Here is a 21627-nt window from a genome sequence, read left to right as displayed (position 1 = left end):
TTTAGCTACAAATTAATTTTAGTGCTGGGGAGACAGGAGATAAAGACCCTATTACATGAGGGCTGTGGACCCTCTGTGCTGGCTTGGCTGCTTTGGTGAAGATGAGAGAGGAGGCCGCGTATTAACGTTAAGCTGTGCAGCAGGGCCCACTTCTCTGTCAACAGTTCATATCTGCTCCAGCTGCAGCCGTGTTGGACCCCACACATCCATGCACAGATACACACATGCATGATGTAGGGGACAGCTGCGGTCGGGTCATCCTGCCTGTTGGACCACTCGGGCATCAGATTTACTAGATGATGTCTGCCAAATGCAATCAGATTTTCTTGGAAAAGTAAACTGAAAGTATACATTTGAACAAACACTATATGTTCATTAATATGCAGACATGTTCACATTTATGGCATGTGGCAGACCATTTTACACAGGTAGGTGAAGGCAGTGTTAGGAGTCTTGCCCAAGGACTCTTATTGGTATAGTGTAGGGCGCTCATCCAGGCGGGGACTGAACCCCAGTCTACAGTGTAGAAGGCAGAGGTGTTACCCACTACACTATACCAACCCACTTAACAAGCTACTTAATTAGTAGCAAGCTACCTAGACACCCCTTCTAATTAGTGGATTCAGCTACTTTAAGGTGCACCCATTGCTCTGGAGCAGCCTGTGTCTAAGGTCACTATGCTAAACGCCATGTCTGGGCCTCCCAGCATTGAGCTGTGGAGCAGTGGAACTGCGTTCTCTGGAGTGATGGAGCTCCATCCAGTACCTCTGGGATGAGTTGGAGTGATCCAGAACTGATCATCCACCATCAGTACCTGACCTAATGCTGTCTAAATGCAATCAAATCCTCACAGCAATGTTCCAGCATCTAGTCTAAAGCCTTCCCAAAGGTGTAGAGGCTGTTACTGCAGCAGAGGGGACAAACTCCCTATTAACCCCCTTGATTTCAGAAGAAACATTAGAAGAATAAGAAACATTGGAGGTGAGAAACGTCACATTGTTGTCTTCTACCTAAAGTTGGCCAAAGATTGAAGCTGCAACAAGAAAACCTCAAACTGAACTTTTCATGATAGAAATGCTCCAAAATAAAATCTTGCTACTGTTAAAGCACATTAAAGTGTTCCTTCTCCTATAACGTTTTAGGTGACTCTGGGCTTTTTTATGACCGAAGGTAGATTTAGATTAATATAGTGTATTCCATATTATAGTGTCCCACCAATGGCCACGCTGCCGTAGGAGCGCGGGAGGAGTGGCCATGCAAAGGGACTCTTGGGAGGCACCGCACTCACAGTAGGAGAGACTATAATGTTCGTTAAGTCGTTGATGCTTGTTTACATGTATATCGCTGTTGTGGGAAGAAAACCTTGTATCTCCAAAATGGTAACTTTACAGGAGAAGAAAAAACCTACTTTACTTTTAATGTAAGTCAATGGAACCAGACGTTTTTCCAAGTCATTTTGGGTCGTTTCTTTTAGTCCATTCATCATGAAATTTACATACAATGTAAAGGTTAACAGGTATTTTCAAATTATGTCAAAAACTCAAAAATGGAGATACGAGGTTTTCTTCTGACAGCAGCGATATGTGTTTACATGTTGGTTGTGCTATTCTGTGCTGTGTTGTGAGTTAAGGTGTTTACCATAGAGTGCAAGTACACAGCTGTGAGTGACCTGCCTGCTATCCCAGATGCTTGGTTAGCACTGGTCAGCAGCCCTTGCTGCCTGTTCAATAAAAGAGCATTCACCTTTAAAGTGCAATGTTTCTCCACATCATCTTTTTAGATGCTACAATATATTACAGTGCAGCTCAAAGTGCTTTACAAATACCCTTATAAAAAATATAAAAAACCCTTATAATAAAAGAAGCTGAACTCAATTTTTTTGTTTACTGAATTTCAACCCATTTTTCCACAAATCTGGACTATAAACTATAAACAGATGGCGTCTCTTCAGTGAACTGCTCTGTAAAAATTATTTTTATAAAATAATACAAAGTGTCTAAGATTTTTGGCTTTCAGCAGTAAATTGTAAGCATATAGCAATATGTGTATGATCATAAAACACATGTTCTGTTAATTTGAGGGGAGCTTTTAAAATAAATAAATAAATAAATTTACATTTATTTCTTTTGCCTTATGATTTGGTCATGCAAATTCAGATGGACAAACCAAAATATACCCTGGAGAAGCGAAAAACAGAAAATAGAGAAAAGTAAAGCACAGAACAAAAAGGCAAAATAGAAAAAAAATTAACAATAAAATAAAGAAAAATAAAATATTAATAACAAAATGACTAAAACAAGGAGTTGTAGCTCAAAATGAGAAATAAAAATTAAACTATTAATTAAAATATTAAATAATGCAATACAATAAATATATAAGTAAAAGTAAAAGATGTGTTTAAACTGCTTTAAAAAATTTATTGAGGATGCTGGCTGAATGGGAGCTCCACAGTTTAGAAGCATACACGTTAAAATCAGCCTAAACGCTCCATTTACGTTTCACTCTTGGAACAGAAAGTAGTCCTGTGTGTGAAGATCTTGGACATCATTGTGGAGCATATTCAGTTAAGAAGGTGTTGGTCCATTAATGGCTTTATGACAATTTTGCCAATACTGACGATGTGCTTGCTTATCATTTAACACAGTGAATTCTATGGACCCATATTCAGTAATCAGTCCGCTTTTAATGTATGTTGCATGCACACCTAAAGGGCAGCTGGCTTTCTAAAATGGTGTGGGAAAATCCATTTTTGGACACACCCCCAAAACTCCTGACTGGTTCTATAAGATCTTTAGAGGACAGCAGGGAGGAATGTTTGTTTATTTGAGCTGGAGCTGTTCTGTTGTCAGTTAGGAGCTACTAAGTATCGACAGCTAGGAAGCAAGTGCTAATCAGCCACTTTAGCCACTTTAGACTCGTACTTTAAAAGCTGTTTTCAATGAACAAAAAACAAAATTAAACGATTAATCACAATTATTTACATGGTAAGTAATCACCAGCTAAAATGTCATGATCAAGAGCCACCACCTGTTCCAGCTCCTTCCCTCGGGCAGGGGGGGCCAGCCAGATGAGGATCAGGACATCCAGGCTACAGAGAAGCTTCTTCCCACAAGCCATCACTCACTCGAACAATTAAAATATTACACATAAACAATATTCCAGCTTCTAAACTGCACTTCTAAATATATTGGTATATATTATCACACTCAACTCCATCCTCTGAAACTACCGTCTCAGACCAGTGTTTATTGTAGCATCTTACTTACCTGCCTTATTACCCCACTTATCTGTTACCCCATTTACCTGCCTTATTACCCCACTTATCTGACTGTTACCTCACTTACCTGCCTTATTACCCCACTTATCTGACTGTTACCTCACTTACCTGCCTTATTACCCCACTTATCTGACTGTTACCCCATTTACCTGCCTTATTACCCCACTTATCTGACTGTTACCCCATTTACCTGCCTTATTACCCCACTTATCTGACTGTTACCCCATTTACCTGCCTTATTACGCCACATATCTGACTTTTACCTCACTTACCTGCCTTATTACCCCACTTACCTGACTGTTACCTCACTTAGCTGCCTTATTACCCCACTTATCTGACTGTTACCTCACTTATCTGACTGTCACCTCACTTATCTGACTGTCACCTCACTTACTTGCCTTATTACCCCCTTATCTGACTGTTACCTCACTTACCTGCCTTATTACCCCGCTTATCTGTTATCTCACTTATCTTCCTTATTACCCCACATACCTGTTACCTCACTTGCCTGCCTTATAACCCCACATACCTGACTGTTACCTCACTTACCTTCCTAATTACCCCACTTATCTGACTGTTCCCTCACTTACCTGCCTTATTACCCCACTTACCTGCCTTATTACCCCACTTACCTGACTTATTACCCCACTTACCTGCCTTATTACCCCATTTATCTGTTACCTCACTTACCTGCCTTATTACCCCACTTATCTGACTGTTACCTCACTTACCTGCCTTATTACCCCACTTATCTGACTGTTACCTCACTTACCTGACTGTTACCTCACTGATTCCTTTCCTTGCCACTTTACATCCTTTAACTGCTGCTGCACTCAGCACTTTAACTTTAGACTCATACTTTGCACAACGTAAGGTTTACAGGTATGACTGTGTGTGTGTGTGTGTGAGTTAGTGATGGTAGAAATGCATGTTTTATTTTATTTTATTTTATTTTATTCACTACGTGTGAATGTCTGTCTGGTACTGTGCTCTGTGAGCTCCTGTAACCAAAACCAGATTCCTTGTATGTGTAAGCAAACCTGGCCAATAAAGCTTGATTCTGATTCTGATCATGACAGGCCGACTTAACAGCTGATGTAAAATACCTCTTCTTTACTTAGCAAATCATTGTGGAGTACGATTTATCACTAGCAGCTACTTTTCCTCGAGCAGCTTTTTCACTGTCTTACAAACTCTGGTGAAATTACGATTTGATCACAAATGAAAATTTAAAGCTGTTTAAAATGGCAAAAGTCTAAAAACTGGGCCAAACCTTCAGTGTGTAGACAGAAACACAGGCACATGAGACTCTGGAGGGCCTGAAGGTGGCTGTTTAGAGCAGAAATCAATGGCCCAGCAGGGGAGCGCTTGGTCAGTCAGGGAACTGATGGACCTCCACTGGTGCCGCGAGCTCGCTGGCAGCACGTGAGGACGGGCGGGGTGCCCTGCGGTTACCGTGACGACTGGCGTGTAGATGGGCAGAGGGCATGATGGAGTCGGGGCGGGGATCGATAGCGTACTTAGTTACAAAAGATGCTATTTCACAAGCCAGTGGTCAGCAGGCTTCTGAAGCCAGCTGCCTCAGATACCTGTTTGTTAACAAGTCACTGCAGTCAGAGAAAAGCACATCCGACGCTCCACTGACAGCGAGGAGCTGCCGCTTAATTGGCTTTTAGCGCCCAACTCTGCAAAAGGCAGAAAGAGAGGGAGCGCCTGACGGAGAGAAAGAAGGACAGAGTGAGATGCTGCCTGTCCTATTATCAGGCTATTGATGATGACTGGGATTTCATCAGTTCATCTTTTCCAGGCCATCCACTCACTGCCCTGCCATTTGTCTAGTGCGTGCACTGTGATGAAGGAGCAGAGCTAAAGGGTCTTTAGGATTTGTCCTGTTTATGGAGGGGTTTGAAAACGCTGGAACAGTGGCCTATCCAAACTCTTTCACTTCGCAAGGTTGAAGGCAACGATGAGCTCTGCCTGACAGAGCCAATAACATTAGTTTTGGAGCTTTAATATGCATTTTCCAAAAAATCAGAAATTAGAGCATTATTTTATTAACTCTTAGAAGTCGCAGTTCATGGCAAATCATAACAAAAGCAAGGTGTAATTTCCAGTGGTGGACAGTACCGAAGAAAATGTAATTCGTTACTGTACTTTAGTAGTTTTTTCGTGTATCTGTACTTTGCTGAAGTATTCCCATTTTGGGCACTTTTTACTTTCACTCCACTACATTTCAGTCAAATATCTCACTTTTTACTCCACTACATTATGAGAAATCTGTCGTTCCTTTTGGTTTATGTGTGCATAAAAACGTAACATGTCAAAACCAAAGAAGCGCGAATCCTGTAACTAAGTTGCAAATAAAACTTTGCTTGTTTGCAACAAGTTATTTCAGAGCCACTCAGTTCTACCTGATGGAAACTGTTTGCCTTCAGTGTTTTGTGCTTATGATAATTTTAATAGACATCAGCGTCACTAATTAATGACTCTATTAAAGACTGGTTTACCAAGAGAGACACTGGAGTATTTTCACCTAAAATGAGTTCATGAAGCGAGTCTTGTTACAAAAATGATAATAGGACATTAGAGCCATAATTAATCTCTTAGTACTTTTACTTTCAATACTTAAGTACATTTAAATACTTAAATACTTTTGTACTTTTACTCAAGTGGAGGTTTAAAGGGAGGAACTTCTACTTTTACTGGAGTAATATTGAGCATGCAGTGGTGAAATTTCCCCATTGTGGGACTGATAAGGGTCACTTAATCAAATTAATTAATTAATGATGAACTCCAGTATTTCTTTTTAATGGAGTTAAACCGTTTGACCGTTTGAGCTATTCATAGATTCAGCATGAAGTCCAGCTGCTTGCGTGCTGTATGTTGCTATGGTTGACACCGTGACTGCAGTCCTTTTAAATAGCAAGTTCCACTGCTGTCTCTCTTGATAGAAACAGTTACTTTTAGCTAATACCATACAGAGAATCTGTTTTTCACCAAAGAACATGGAGTCTTAAGTAGCAAAAAACTGCCGATGCCAGCAATATCAGTGAGAAAACTATGCTAGACAGTGCCTACGGGACAGAAACTAACAAAAAACAATGGCAATGTGGGAAGCTACAGTTCCCCTGAAAACAACGTAACACGGCATTCAGATGATAAAAATAATATTATTGAATTTTTTAAGCAATAAATACATTTTAATTATGCTTATTTTTGTCCGGTCAAATAGCTATAACAAAAAAATAAATATTACTCGCAATTAACTACACAATTGACCATGATTAATCAGCACTAATCCTTTTAATAGTTTCACAGCCCTGATAATTATACAACCCCAATTCCAAAAAAGTGTTGGAATGTTGGGAAGCTGCGTAAAAAATGTAAATAAATGTAAATATGTATAATTATTCACAATAGAACATAGAACGCATATCAGATGTTGAAAGTAAGACATTTTACCGTTTAATGAAAAACATTAACTCATTTAAAGCTTGATGGCAGCAACGCATCGCAAAAAAGTTGGGACAGCTGTTTATAAAAAACAGCTGTTATATGGTAAAATGTCTCACTTTCAACATCTCATGTGTTTTCTCTGCTCTACTGTGAATAAAATATGGGTCTATGATATTTGCAAATCATTGCATTCTGTTTTTATTTACATTTTACACAACGTCTCTAAACCCCAACTTTTTTGGAATTGGGGTTGTATTTGAAAAGTACAGCAAAATGACAGCGCTTAAGACTTCAAAGGATTCATTTAGTTTTCAAATCATGCTGTCTCTTCTGTTTTTTATCATTTTTATTCTAGCTAACAAAAATCCATTTCCTTGAGCGCTCAGGGCGTTCGCAAGTGTTTTAAATGTGCTGCACGAATAATATCTACAACTAGCTATTTTACGACTGAAACACTGAACATTAATTTTACCCGGCTGTTCCTCCAAACGTTTCCTCTCCTCCTTTTCAAGACGAGCAGCGTCTTCTGGATTAATTGGCCTTCCAAGCTCATCCCGAGGGATTATGAGCCCATGGAATGGACACTTTAAAGAGACATTAAAGAGATAAGTAAAACAAGACCACGCCTAAACAACACTTTTAAAAAAACAGAGGTTCCTGAATGGTTCTCAACGTGGACATAAGGTTCTAGGAAAAGCCTTTAAGTGGTATAGAACCTTCACTTTAAGGAGGTTCTTCACATTTGCACATAATGTTAACGAAAATGTTCCTTAAAAAACTGTCCACTGGAAAATGGACCAAAAAAAAGTGGTTCTTTTAGGCACTGCTCCAAAGAACCCTTTTGGCCTTATTTTTAGGAGTACCTCATGCTGTACAAAAGAAACATGCCACCTAAGCCTGAGTGCAGTAGAAACAGCAAGAATGTGCATGAATTCCATCTGCCGTCCTCACCTTGACTCGGTCCTGGCGTTCACACAGTGAGCCGTTGGGCATTGGAGCTTTGCACTTGTGACCCACTGGCTGGAAGCGGCCAGCAAAGGTGATGTACCTGGACTTCATCTGCGCAGACAGCTCTTTGTTCTCAACCTCCTCCTCCACTTCATGTGGCACCCAGAACTGGTGCTGAGAGATGTTCCTGAAAACCAGAGACGACAAGAGAACTTCACTCTCACACTGAGTGTGCCAAGTTCTAAATAAACCGTCTCTGCTATTCTCTTGACAAGTAAGGTTCTATTTTTGTTTTTCAGGATTTTTTTATTTGTCTACTTGCAATAATAAATGACCACCTTAGAGTCAGAAGGTTCACAATATGTGCTTTAACGATGGTGGAATAGTTCAGAAAACGGTCAAATCAATATTTAGGCAAACCCTACTATTCATACTAAGGAAGACACTGATGAACAAAAAGCTAAGTGCAAAATGTACATTTATAGTGCATCAGTTTTACTAAATAGCTGTAATTTCTTACTTGACTGAAAACTAGCAGCAAAAATCAAACATTACTGTCCTCAAATGCATGATGGCTGATGTAGGCATTTTCCCTTCTTGCACAGTCACTAATTTTGGAACTTGAGTCTTGGAGGAATGGATTTCCACAAAATCAGGTGATTTGTCTGCTCCAAGTAAGCTGACTGAACTAACAGTTAACTGCCAAGGTTAGTTGCAGAGCTAAATAAGGGAAAACTGCCAAACTGTGTTGGACTCAGTTGACACAATTTGAAAATATCTGTTGTTCTTTACATTGTGTGTAAAGAAACCAAAAGAAATGACCCAAAATTACTTGGAAAAAATTCTGGTTCCACTGAATCACATTAAAATTAAGCTGTTTTTTCTTCTCCTGTAAAATTAACATTTTGGAGATACAAGGTTTTCTTCTGACAACAGCGACATACAAGGATGGTATTCTGTTCAATTCAGCAAGAACATGAATGAAAATATGGTAACTCCACATATTCAGACCAATCATTTCTTTACTTAATTTGGCCTGATTGGGGTTTGTCTGAAGTCAGAACAGACAATAGTGCTCTCTAGTGGCCACCAGACATGACAGACAACCCTGACCTTCTCTCTGAAATATGTTTACAGTACAGAAAGAGGCACATGGCTGCATGATAACTAAAACCCCCACCATCTGTGAATGGTCTATGAACTAAGTGAACTGATTTCAACTTTTAGATTGCCCCAGGAAAAGCAGAGACAAAGAATTTGGTAAGAAATAATGATGTCTGAAGTAAGCCTACTTGATGATCTTGCCAGCCGTAGGTTGTTCCTCTCCCCAGTAATAGAGATCCACTCCGAACGGAACAACAGGAGCCTTCCCTGCCTCCTTCCCCTGTTCACTGCTGCCTGCAGTGGCCTCAGCAGAGCCTCCAGACGCACTGACACAACCAGAAAAGAAACAAAAGACTGAGGAAACCTGGAATAAGCTTTCTCAGGCATACATACAATTAGCTTTTTGTTAAGGGGCCCATATAATGGGACGTCAAATTTTCTTCCTTTTTGTGAAATAATAGAGTTTGGTGAAGTATGTAAATGTGGTTGAAAGTTTTAAAGCATACTGTTTACTCCCCAGTCCATAAAGTCCATATATAGAAACTCTTCACTGTTTTGTGATGTCATGAAAACTGAATATTTGCCACACCCATAACCATGGCTGTTAAATATCTGCCATAGCCATAGCCATGTTGAACGTAGAATAATAAAAATAATAATAATAATTTTTATTCATATAGCACTTTTCATGCCGGTGGCAGCTCAAAGTGCTTTACAGACAGGAGATAAAAAAAACAGTTATACAAGAAATTATAAGTATTAATTTAGAATCATAAGAAAGTGACACAGATCAAATTAAAAGATAAATACCACAAGACATACAGTATTAATGAAATGCTAAGTTAAAGACATATGTTTTATAATAATAAAAGATGGAACTGAGCTCCACAGTTTAAAAGCAGAATAACTGAATGAGTCTCTTCATGTTTTCTGTATTTTACAAAAGGTGTTTGTAGAAGGTCAGTATCTGTAGATCTTAGATTACGTGCTGGAACATAAACAGACAGACATTCTGTGATGTAAGCGGAGCTTTAAGGTCAGTTAAAGCCCTAAAAACTAGTAGCAGAGCTTTAAAATCTATCCTGAACGATAGACAGCCAGTGCAGCTCTTTTAAAACAGGAGTGATCTGATTTCTCTGTGTTGTTTTTGTTAGGATGCTGCCGCATTTTGTATGAGTTGTAAGGGATGTGTTGTTTTCTTAGGAAGTTCAGTAAGAAGATCATTACAGTGATCAACTCTACTTGTAACAAACACATGAATACGTTTCTCTGAGTTGCTCTGAGAGAGAAAAGGCCGAACTTCAGTGATATTTCTCAGATGATTAAAGCTACTTTAGTGACTGCGTTTACATCTGTGATGAAACAGAGCTCAGAGTCTGAGATCACATCCAGGTTTCCTGCTTCAGGTTTGGTATATGAAGCTAAAGAACCAAGTATCTCATTAAGCATTTTTCTCTGAGCTTCTGTACCAACGATCAGCATTTCAGGTTTTTTCGTGATTTAATTGTGCAAAATTTTGCGACATCCACTGAGAAATATCTGACACACAGCTGGTTAATCTGTCTTTCAGCCCCAAATGCTTTTTGAATGAGGCACAGCAGAGGGCGATCAGAACAGAGAACATTTACAGTCTATCAGTTTTACACGCACAGCAACAAAAGTGGCCTGTTTAATTCTTACAGAGAAAGAGAGGTTGGACAATGGTCATGTAAGAATGAATGATGACTGTTTTTGGTACACAATCCCAAACTTCATGAGTGGATCTCTGGAGGGAATATAATAAGACAGTTGTAGGATATCGGCCCTTCAAAAAATATTTAAAGAGCAATTTATGAACTCTCAGTTTCACTCCAAGAAGGCAAAGAGGGGTAGCTTGATGAAGAATTTTATTTATACTGTTTTTCCTACACACTAAATAGAGAAGATCAACCAGGATGTGTTTTCTTCTGTAGTTTTGTACTGGAGCTATGAGGCTATGATGATAAACCCAGCACTTATCATCATGGAAACTTATTTGTCTCAATCAGATTTTCCCATCTCAATTAGTCACCAAACAAGACTATGGTGGTCAAAAGTCAGACTGCATACATGACATTCTTTGCCAAAGTACTGCTTAAAAAGCAGCATCCCTGATATTAATGCCATTACTTCTTGATCTTGACCTGAATTAAATCCTAATTTTGCTTGATTACCTTGCAGATGGTTCAGAGGGCAGTCTCTCTTTTAGGACACGGATAGTGGCAGCTGCACACGTGGGGTCCTCCTCCTCGTCACGTTGCTTCTTTTCGAGTCGGGCAAGAGTCCAGGGCATGGGAGGAGCAGCAGGCCTGACCACAGGTTTTGATGTGATTGGTTTGGCCACAGAGGTAGACGTGGAAGGCAATGGATCAAGACCTTAGAGAACAAAGTGAGAAGAACACAGTGAGCTTTTCACGTGTAATAGCCAAATGCTTTGAATGTGCAGTCCTCTTATAAAGTGATTTTATTTATCAACACAAGTTTGAAACTTCAGCCACTCCTTTTTGATGTACGGATCTTTTGAAATGCTGCAAAAAAATAGATTTGCTTCCAGAGAACCAAATATTTAGTTGTTTTTGACCACACTTTTTAATTCTAATAACTCGGCTATAGACTGTCTGCAGTAACAACGCTCCATATCACTTCAACATAAATGAACTGACTGGGCAGTCATATGTAAATGTATCCATGGTTGCAACATCACAACCATGACGAAAAAAAATTATTAGTGTTAGGAAACAAAACATCAAACCAAAAGCCATTTATTTTAAAAAAGACGGTAATTTTCTTTTTTGGTATTATGTCAAAAGGCAGCTGGTGTGTTTCAGACTGTTCTTGTCTGAGCAGTGTCTTTGCAGACCTCCATCAAAATGTCTTGATACATCTCTGAGTTCACAGCTCCAGTCTTTGGGGTTTCCACCTCTGTGGTTTACAGTTCCCTTAAAGCAGCCTGGTTGGAATTCCTCCCCAGCTTTTCTCTACACAAAGGATCTATCAACAGTTTTATGTTTGTTGCTAAAAGTGTTTTTCTCATAATCAAATATCATTTTGTGTTTTATGAAGTAATTTAAAGAGCTTCATTACCATTTACCAATGGTTAAATGGTTAAAATGTCCAAACTCTTTTTTGGGGCAAGCGGACGACCCCTTTAAATCAGAGCAACTAAAATGGAGGCATGGCAGCGAGGAAGCTCCTGACATTATTAGTCCACTTCAGCAACACTGCGGAAATGTCTCTTGGGTGGGCTGTGGGGGTCTAAGCAGGGCATGCAGGGGCTTAAGCTGAGCTTTAGAGTGACACTGAGATCTAAGACTGACTGACTCCAAACCTGCCCCAAATCCCAGGAGTGTGGCCAAATTAAAACTTTAAAGGAGTGGTTTAAACCTCTTAAGGGTCTGATTAGGGAACACCTGACCACTCTGAACGTGGGTCATCAACCATGTGGACTCAAGGCCAGGTTTACAGAAAAGCCAGTGACTGCAACCTCATTAGAAGCAGTGGGAAACATCCAGACCCTTCTGTTACACACTTATAAACATATGTGTTTTCTATCCCAAGAAGTATAGAGTCATTTGGCTAAACTGTTTAAATCTAATTGCGCAATTATCTGATTAATTACATTCTTAGACAGTGAATTACATTTTAATATGGCTTACATTACCTATCCACGAGTTTGAGTTGACATTTTTCCAAATCCAAATCAAAATAAAATCTCATCTACTTACAAACACAAATGTGGTATCAGTTTGTCAGTTTAGAATATGCACTTTCAAAATCCCCCTGGTTTCTTTAATGAGCTATCAGTGAGAAATAATCAATATTAAATAACATGCTTTTATTGTACTTGGTGGTAACTGTGACTTACGGATTCAACAGCTTTAAAAGCTTAAACTCTGCTCATACAATGAGTGTAAGTTACTACTTTTAGCCTACAGTGTAAATTTAGTTCTACTATGGACACAGAAGGGAACGTGAAAAAGTCAGAGACCTTTGTTTATTTAATTTCCCATCAAAACAGTCATTAAGTATAAGTTATTCATTTTCAGGCAATATTTCTGAGGAGATTAGATGTAACATAATTCTTTAAGCAATGGGAAAGTCAAAGGAAAGTAGGTGCAAAAAACAGGAGTTTCCAAAACTGGAGTTCAAAAAATGGAACTCCTAACAACCATAAACGACCTGCTAGACCACAAAAACTACCCCCATCAGATAAACAGCACTTAAAGCTTTCATCTCTGAGAGAGAGGAGAAAATCAAGCTGCTTCAGATCTGAAAACATCCACAGGTGTTTCTGCCCATCCTTCCACTGTGAGAAGACGACTCAGCGCTGTGGGTCCGAATGGATGTGTAGCTGTTAAAAAGCCCCTTTGAGAGTTCAGACCTCACTGAATGTGTTTGAGACTTCTTGGATCGTGTAAAACTGAAAGTACAACCAACTTTTAGGACTGAACTTTGGAGGTGTGGAAAATATCTTCGCAGACTTCTTTGAAATACTGAAAGCAAGTCTCTTTAAAGAATGGAAGCTGTAATAAACGTAAAGTGTGGACACACTAAACAAAGACAAAACTGATATTACACTTAGTTCCTGAGGCTTCTGTATAAGTTTCTGTTAAATACGACTCCTGCTTTTTTACCCAACACTGAAAAAGGAAAAACGTGTTTTTGAAGGCCATTCTGAATGGAAATTAAATAAATGAAGTCTCTGACTCTCAGTACTGTACACAACACGACTCTTAAAAAAAAAACAAAATTGTTTCCTGTAGTGGCTACAAACAATGCAACACTCTGTGGCTGTGAGGTAGGAAACTAAACATTTGGCAAAGGTTTTCACTTTCCTGAGCCTGATCCCTGAGGCATACAGTTAATCCAGGCTCACTTGCTCCCCACGACTTATTGCATCATAGCCACTCTCTGGACCACGCAGTCATGAAATACGACCAAATCCTTTCTTTTTCTGTTCAAATTGACCAAAATGGTAGCTATTTGTCTGAAGCAATAAAGTTGCAGGTGTTAAAGAGATAAATCAATAAGAGGAAATAGAGAGGCCCAGCAGTAGACACAGAGTGGAGCTGCCAATGGTGGCATTATTGATTTTCCTGAGTTCAGCAGGCCTTGTAATTAAAATGTAAATTTGAGAAAGAGATAACGTCCTGACAGGAATGCCGGGATAAAGGGATAGATAAAAGATCAGCAGTGAAAGGAGCAGAGAGAGAGAGAGAGAGAGAGAGAGAGAGAAAGAGAGAAAGAAAGAGAGAGAGAGAGAATGGAAGAGACGAAAAAACAGAGAAATGCTTTCCAAATGAAACAATTTTTCTCCAGATGAGAGCTGCAGAGCGCCTTTGAAAGGAGTAGGAGAAAAAGATTACCGGGAAATGAAGTGAAATCGTTTTGACGGCTTAATGTAATGCTAAATGAAACCGCTGATACTAACTCGTGCTGATTGATAGATCTGGAACGAAGTTAAGATGGCGGTAAATCCAAATGATATTTTTGGTGTCACTTTTTAAGTGTGCCTGAAGCATATTTTTGCCCGCAGCCTCTATCGGGCAGGTTAACCTGAGAAACGTTTTGGCGCCGGGTTTCGTCTATTGTTCCTCACTTTTAATAGCTCTAAAAATATTCCCATGCACAAAAGCCAAATTATTTTCAATCATTAAGCTCTGGAATCATTTTAGGAGCTCAATTACTGTACGGTGCGTACTCATTACTCCTGCGGAAACTGGTTAGGAATGAGTCTAATTCATTCGCGCGGAGCTCCGTGTAGAATAGACCTGCCCGGCTGTGTGCGGAGGATAGATGCTCCCAGAGGTTTAGCCCCCCCGCTGCAGTAAGGGCAGGTGGACGTTGTAAATTACAACACTGGGCTAATGGGAGCTCATTAACACCACTGCATTGTTAATTTGGCATGGCCGGCACACTGATCATTACATACTTTACTAATCAAAGCAGCTTGGCTCCATGGAAATTACAGCCTAATGAGTCTTTAGTTAATACCGCTGCAGAGACTGTGGGAAGATTATGTAGCAAATAATAGAATTATCTGCGAGTGTGTGTGTGAGAGTGTGTGTGTGTGTGTGTGTGTTAGTGTTATGGCACTCATCAGATGGTGAAGGGTTATGAACAGACAGAACACCAAACATGCAGGTTTCACAAAATCATTACAAGTCATTACTAATTATAAAGACTTGTTTCAAGGTACTTAGTAGCCATTATATTAGTAACTGAGTACAGTGTAAAAATATTTACTCAAAAAGAGTTAATAACCAGATATTCTTAAAATTTTGGGTTCACTAAACTTCAAATAAAAGGTTAACAGAACGTAAGATACAGATACTTGTTTTATTAACATACTATTAAAAGTTTAATTCACTCAAATTATTAAGGCAGCATGGCGACTTACTTTTTAAGATGCCATTTTTACAGTATAATCTAGTAATTATATTGACAAATAACTAGTTTGACAAGTAATCAGGTCCAACAATGAAAATATGCTTCAAATAAATAACAGAAAACGAATTCATAAAAATTAGAGAATCTGTTTCTATCTGAGTTATTCGATGCCAGCTTACAGAGAGCTTGTAAGTTATTAAACCACAAAGAAGCCACAGCACATCATAAATTTTGTATGTTTATCAGATAAAATTGTTCTGTTTAAGGAAAATATTTAAATGAAGCACAATTCAGCATTTTTAATAAAACACAAATCGAAAAGGCAAATAAAATTTTTAGCTCTCAGGCAATGTGAAACATATGGAGTAGCTTTAAATATTGCCTTCAGAAATTATCAACTCACAGATTTGCTCCAAAAAAGGAGGAAAACTACATAAAACATGCATTTTAAAAATAATTATCAAAACTGTCAGGTTCAATTTCATAGATATTCAATACTGAACAACCTAACATTAAAATTACATTCCCTAATAAATTAACCTGTTTATTAACATGAAACCAGATTTAAAGTGAAATATTATTTTTTGTGTTTATTCTCAGTAAAAGCCACACTATGTAAGATTTGGAGATTTGGAGACCTCTCTGGTGGAAATGTGTTATTGCACGCAATCTGCAGAAGAACAGCTGATGAATCTGATGATTGTGAGTGTCTTAAAAGAGCATTCAAAAAGCACTCAGTCAAAACTTGGTGAAGGATGTGTCTTTGGAGGATGTAAGTGAATGATCTGCCACCGTCATCACACCTTCATCAGTATAATATTAATTTTACATTTGAGAACATCAAGCGGGACCTTCTCTTTGAGCCTGTGCAATGTGACGTTAATATGCAAAGACATAACGTGGTCCGAAAAGCATCCGCCAAGTCTCACCACTCTTATATTAGAGCAGAGGTGTCAAGCTCAACCACTAAAAGAGCCATATTAAAAAATCTCAACAAATTTGTGGACCAGGTGCGATTCTATTTTATTTTTACTTAACGTTTTGCCATGACCCCAACTGACCATTGTTTATTTAAAATAAGCCAAAACTACAATGGCAAAAAACTGAATACTTGAACGATTCAAAAATAATTATAAATAAAAACAAATTGTTTTATATAAAACGATAGACTACATTAGCTGAAGATCACTGTTAAACCTCTTTAAATGACCCCGATGTACAGTAGTTTTTTTTTTTAAACTGCTCATTTGCTTGAACAAGACACCTGACATCTTTTTCTTTGCGGTGCTGTCCCATAGATCTTTATTGGGGAGGGGCTGGGAGCACACATTTCATTGCAGTACATGCTGGGAACTGTAGTGCAGCTCATGGTGAAATGGGGCAATATTAATAGAAAATTAAAATAATTTTGCGGGCCAAATAGGATTGTGCCACGGGGCTGACTTGGTCCGCAGGCCTTGTGTTTGACACATGGGTTATACAGGATGACTCACAGCTGCACGTGGACACCATATTTTAGTGTGTTTTTGCTTTGTTTAAAGTGAACATTTAAGAATGCTTAATCGTGGCTCTGAAATTCTGCAAGGTTACATGGGTTAAACTGTAGTTTTTGCTTGAGTTTGTTCATGGAAATCCATGACATGACCAAACAGGCCCACAGCCAGCTGATGTGGAATGTCCCTACTGTAATAGAGAGCAGTAGAAGAATTAAAAATGTCTTCTGTGATCTCTGCTAAATTTGTCCAGAAGGTTAAAATTTAAACGAGGATTTTGAAAACATATTCGACAGCCAAGTATATTTTACCATTCAATCATAAACGTTAACAGTGGACACGATTTTGTGCCAAATATAATCTTATTACTTAGCTTGCGCCTGACCTACTGCTTGACCTCTGTCGCTTTGTGGGCAGCTTCCTGTCAATATGGTTGTCCTTGCACAGATGGAGTCTTTTGCGTGTACAAACAGTCGGCTGTCAGAACAGATTTTTATTGGATGCCCCCAGTGACTGTGGGATTTGATTGATTTAATTGATTTAAACCAGGCTTAAATTGATTCATTACTGCCAAAGGAAACCCAATGAAGTTTATAATATGTGCTATGTTATTTGCAGGGATAGTACCATATAGTGTGTTTCAGTCCCGATTTAATAATACTTTGTAAAATGGAAACATGTTAAATGCTTATTTATTATATGGTCAAGCACATTGATGCCCCTCTGCATAACTTCAACTTCATAACTCCAATTTCTAAAATCGAGCCGCTTTATTCTCTTAAAGTAAATTTTTAAAGTAAACATAGTGAAGTATCTCCCTCTAGTATCCCTAGTTCTACAAATAAACATTCCCCTTGTGTCTTATGGTCATCTCTATAAACAAACATGACACTTCACAAAGGATTTCAGAGCCTTTGTACTTGTAACTCCCCACTTTGATTGGCCTGCAGGGTGCAGTGATACGCTATGAGAGATTATTGGGGTTTTGGGTGCAGCTAGAACTCTTATTGATGTCTAATGAGTGTCTGCCTCAGTGCTGGTATCTGCACCTGAACAAACTCACCATACTCTGCTCGCAGATGCTCAGGGATATGTGGCTCATAACCCTCCTTCTCTGGCACCTCCTCAAAATCATCATCGTCGTCATCGTCATCTTCCTCTCCGGCTTTTATCTGGTGTGGAAAATAGAGATGCAAATTATGGCAAATTCTTTTGAAGTAATACTGACCATTATTAGTTGGTGATTAATCGCTAACCGACAAAGATCACAAACACTGTGCATGAAAACATCAAACACCAACAAGGCTTTAAACTTTATTGGAGGAAAAACATAGCCTAATGTAACAGATTTGACAGTAATGTAATGTAGTCTACTTACTAATGTTCACATATTAATAACCCACGTTAACAACCATGTATGGCATGACGGGGGCGAGTTCATATGCATACTTTTAACAACAATCAACAAGATTACATAACATTTTCAGCTTTGGTGTCATGTGACATCTGCAGGCTTAAGGCCATGCTAAACAGAAGCTGATGTAAAAAAAATAAATAAATAAAAATAAAAAAAGAGTCAGCTATAGCCTGCCTTAGCATGTTATGTGGCTAAATGTCCTAGTTGTGATAAGGCTGTAAACTACATTTAGGATTATTTAATTTCTGCTGTATCTCTTTCACAACAACTCTGGCACAACAGTTTAATCTAGAAAACTAAGAGTTGCATCACTATGGACCCATTACATTATTTTTTTTTTTTAAACTTGCCCTCACACAATTTGTTCTCTTCACATTGATGTGTATCAAACCTACGTTTCGCGAGTGGCCATTCACGGCAGAAAAGGAAGAGGGGACAGTGTCTGTGTTTACATGCAAAGGTTTTTGTCAATCCGATTGAATACATTCTGATTACAGATTAAGACTGAGGTGTTTTTATGCTCACGCTACTCAACAATCTAATGGAAAATCTCTGTTTACAAGCTCACTACAAGTAATCAGATACAAAAATGTGTATGTGGAGTACCACTTAGAGTAAACGTTACCATGACAGCGAGCATCATGTGAGTCCAGTCAGAGTGAGATGAGCAGCAGTGAGCATTGCTTGTGTTTTTAATGACTTTAAAATGATGTCAGACTCAGGAAAACGTCCTTCACATGTCCTCATTAAAGAAGGCCGAGAGGAAGACGTCGTGTTCTGAGACACATAAGCTGGACCTCCGTCCCACCGCCGTCTTTTAAAGATCAGAGCATAAACTTCGTCTCCTCTGCAGACCAGTTTCTGCTCCGCCATGTTGAACGTTATAAACTTTCACTATGACGTGACGAACATGATCAGAACTTAAACTTTCCGATTGGGAATGTAATCAGATACAGGTGTTTACACGGATATTATTCTTCTATTTAACGGATTATTTACAGGACTACCCACCTCAATCAGTCGGACAGAAATTGTATTTCGAATGGCCTCAATCGGACTAGACTATTCTGACTAAGGTGGACGTATTCTATTCCGATTGAGCTATTAGTCTGATTATTAACTGATTATCAGGCTGCATATAAACGTGGCTGTAGTTTGGAGCGCCTTATTCAAATGGAGAGCCCTCCCCCGCTGCAGGTTAGCCTCAGTGAGCTAATCGGCTAGACGTGACAACTTTGCAAAGCAAAACTCTTTTTTGAGAAGTTTGAGCATTATGTACATAACATCTGTAAGTATCTGCTTTGTCGGGTTATAAACTTGGTGTAGAACCGAGGTTCTTTTGTTGTTGTTAGCAGTGTAGTCGTGTAGCATGCTAACAAGCCAGATAGCAGAGGAAAGTGATGAAGTGATAAAGTTGTGTCAGCAGTCATGTACAACAGATAGGTAGTTTGCAACTTTAAGCCCGGCAAATCAGAAGTTATGGTTTTGAATTATTAAGCATTTTTAAGTACTTTTCTGCAATGTCTTATAAACAGCTGGGTCTGCAATTATTTTCAGGTTTGAAAAGGAAAATGAGTAGGATCTCAATGATTTCTGGGCAAGTTCTGCTGATGAAGTTGACACTTATGTTCACTCAGTCTCTCGCTCCCTTCTTGGGCTCATCTAGCACCCTTCACTTCAGCTAACAAAATAATGGAAGATGGTGTCTGGGTTTCCCCCGAGGGGAAATGACAAGGCCCATATGAGGGCTTGTTAAAATCGATGTTGAAACAGGCGGTAATTTGGGCAAATGGAACAAGTTGGTCCTTACACTCTTAAGTATAAAGTTAAAAAACAGGCCTGAAGTTGGATGGAAAACCCACCTGTTCAAATGTTAATGTTTATTGGAAATTAAATCTATTTTTTAACCAAAAACACTGGTCAAAAAACTGCTGTATCGGTTAATCAACATCTCTGAAAGGCGAGAATGAATATATTTAAGAGGAAAATAAACAATAAATGTGTTTTTTTAATTCAAAAGTTTCCAGAATTTTCCAAAATGAGCAAAAATATTTTTTGCTAAAAAGATTTTAGTGAAACAGTAATATTTGGTGTGACCACCACTTGCCTGTAACAGCATGACATTTCTAAGAAAAAAACCCTGGATTTTTCCAAACAGCTGCAAAACAGGAGCAAAACCAAGTCTAGTGTTTATATTTTTGTTCAGTATAAAAGGAAAAAATTAAAAAATTATTTTCCATTTCCTACAAACAGAAAGCCTCCTATTCACTCAACTCAGCACAAGAACACAGACGATCAGGTCAACACAGATTTGTCTATGAAATTAGGTACCTCAAATGTGTCCCCCCCCCGACCGTTCTCCACAAGCGTTTGTTTGCAAACTGCTTACCCATGGCCTGGCACCTTAGCGGCTCTTTCCTCACTGATTAACACTCAAATGGGATTGACTATGGCCTCAGGATATTCCAGAGATTTACAGCGTCCTGAATGGCAAACTATGCAGTAACGTCGGAGCCCTTTACATTTTAATTCAAACTCGTAATAGAATTTCCAGTTGACCACATCCAATTTTTTTTGTAGCTGTAGTCCATCTGACCATTGTGGCATCTAATTGTGGCCGCATAAAACAGTGCTCGTTTACATTTGGCCAATTTTCCCACATCTGCCTGCCTGTAGAGGAATTAAACAGGTCAGACTTCTTTCAAACCTTTCCAACGTTCTTAATATTTTGGACAGACAGCATCTCTGAGAGTGGATCAGTGAAAAGAGCCAATTAAAAAATTATTACCATTAGAGATTCAAGAGAGAAAACACTTTCAGAGCCAGTGAAAATCTAGAGAAATCTGCGCTCAAAGCCCAAACTGCAGGTTTAGCCTCTCTCATGTTCAAGAGAGCCAGAGGAGGAAAGGGGGGAAAAAAGGAAGAGAACAAAGAGATTGACAGATATGCAGGTAATATTGGGTTATCTTAGCCGCAGCTAGCCAGGTGGAGGTGTACCTGATAACAGCTCTTTGCGAGAAAAGAGAGCTCAGCGGGTGAGATGAGGGTTTCTCACCCTTCAGTCTGAGTCTCTGGGTTAGCATCATGCAATCACTTTAAGGAGATCAACCCAACACCAGCCACCAGATAAGGAGACGATCCAAAGGAGATCCAGCTTGTAAGACTCTGACTGCTGTAGCTCTTTGTTGTAACCCTCCTACAGCTTCAAGGAAGCTGGCAACTACTTAAAACTTCAAGGTTCTGCATGAGATGTAAGTCTGAACAGATCATGAATCCTCTTAGGCTGCAGTTTAAACCTTATAAATCAGAGTTACCGACTGCCATAACGAAAGCATATTGTAATTTTATATGAATCATTTCTCTGTTGTAGCACAAGCAAAGAGATTCTGTCACAAGTGTAGATTCCAAGCTTTCGATGGCAGATATTTTAGAAAGATATGGATTTGTTCAGTTATTAGTGTGTACAGTCTTGTTTTGTGCAAAGTAAAAAAAATTCTATGCACCTGGGCCATTTTTCTGACATT

The 21627-nt window shown here is 38.9% G+C and overlaps 1 protein-coding gene across 2 annotated transcripts in view; it reads right to left on the bottom strand.

Annotated features, from left to right (window-relative positions):
• uvssa (UV-stimulated scaffold protein A) overlaps positions 1-21627 on the bottom strand; it is a 40088-nt gene that overhangs the window by 1528 nt on the left and 16933 nt on the right. For both annotated transcript variants that reach the window (XM_036569338.1, XM_036569339.1), the window contains exons 8-12: positions 17750-17858; positions 10978-11179; positions 8974-9111; positions 7685-7868; positions 7206-7317 (exon numbers count right to left, since the gene is read on the bottom strand). In XM_036569338.1, coding sequence (XP_036425231.1) covers positions 7206-7317; positions 7685-7868; positions 8974-9111; positions 10978-11179; positions 17750-17858 — 745 coding nt within the window. The remainder of the gene's footprint in view (positions 1-7205; positions 7318-7684; positions 7869-8973; positions 9112-10977; positions 11180-17749; positions 17859-21627) is intronic.

The sequence above is a fragment of the Colossoma macropomum genome, unplaced genomic scaffold (assembly GCF_904425465.1).
Source record: "Colossoma macropomum unplaced genomic scaffold, Colossoma_macropomum, whole genome shotgun sequence".
Lineage (NCBI taxonomy): Eukaryota > Metazoa > Chordata > Actinopteri > Characiformes > Serrasalmidae > Colossoma > Colossoma macropomum.
Note: the sequence above shows the minus strand (reverse complement) of the source record. Positions and strands in the feature narration are given on the sequence as shown.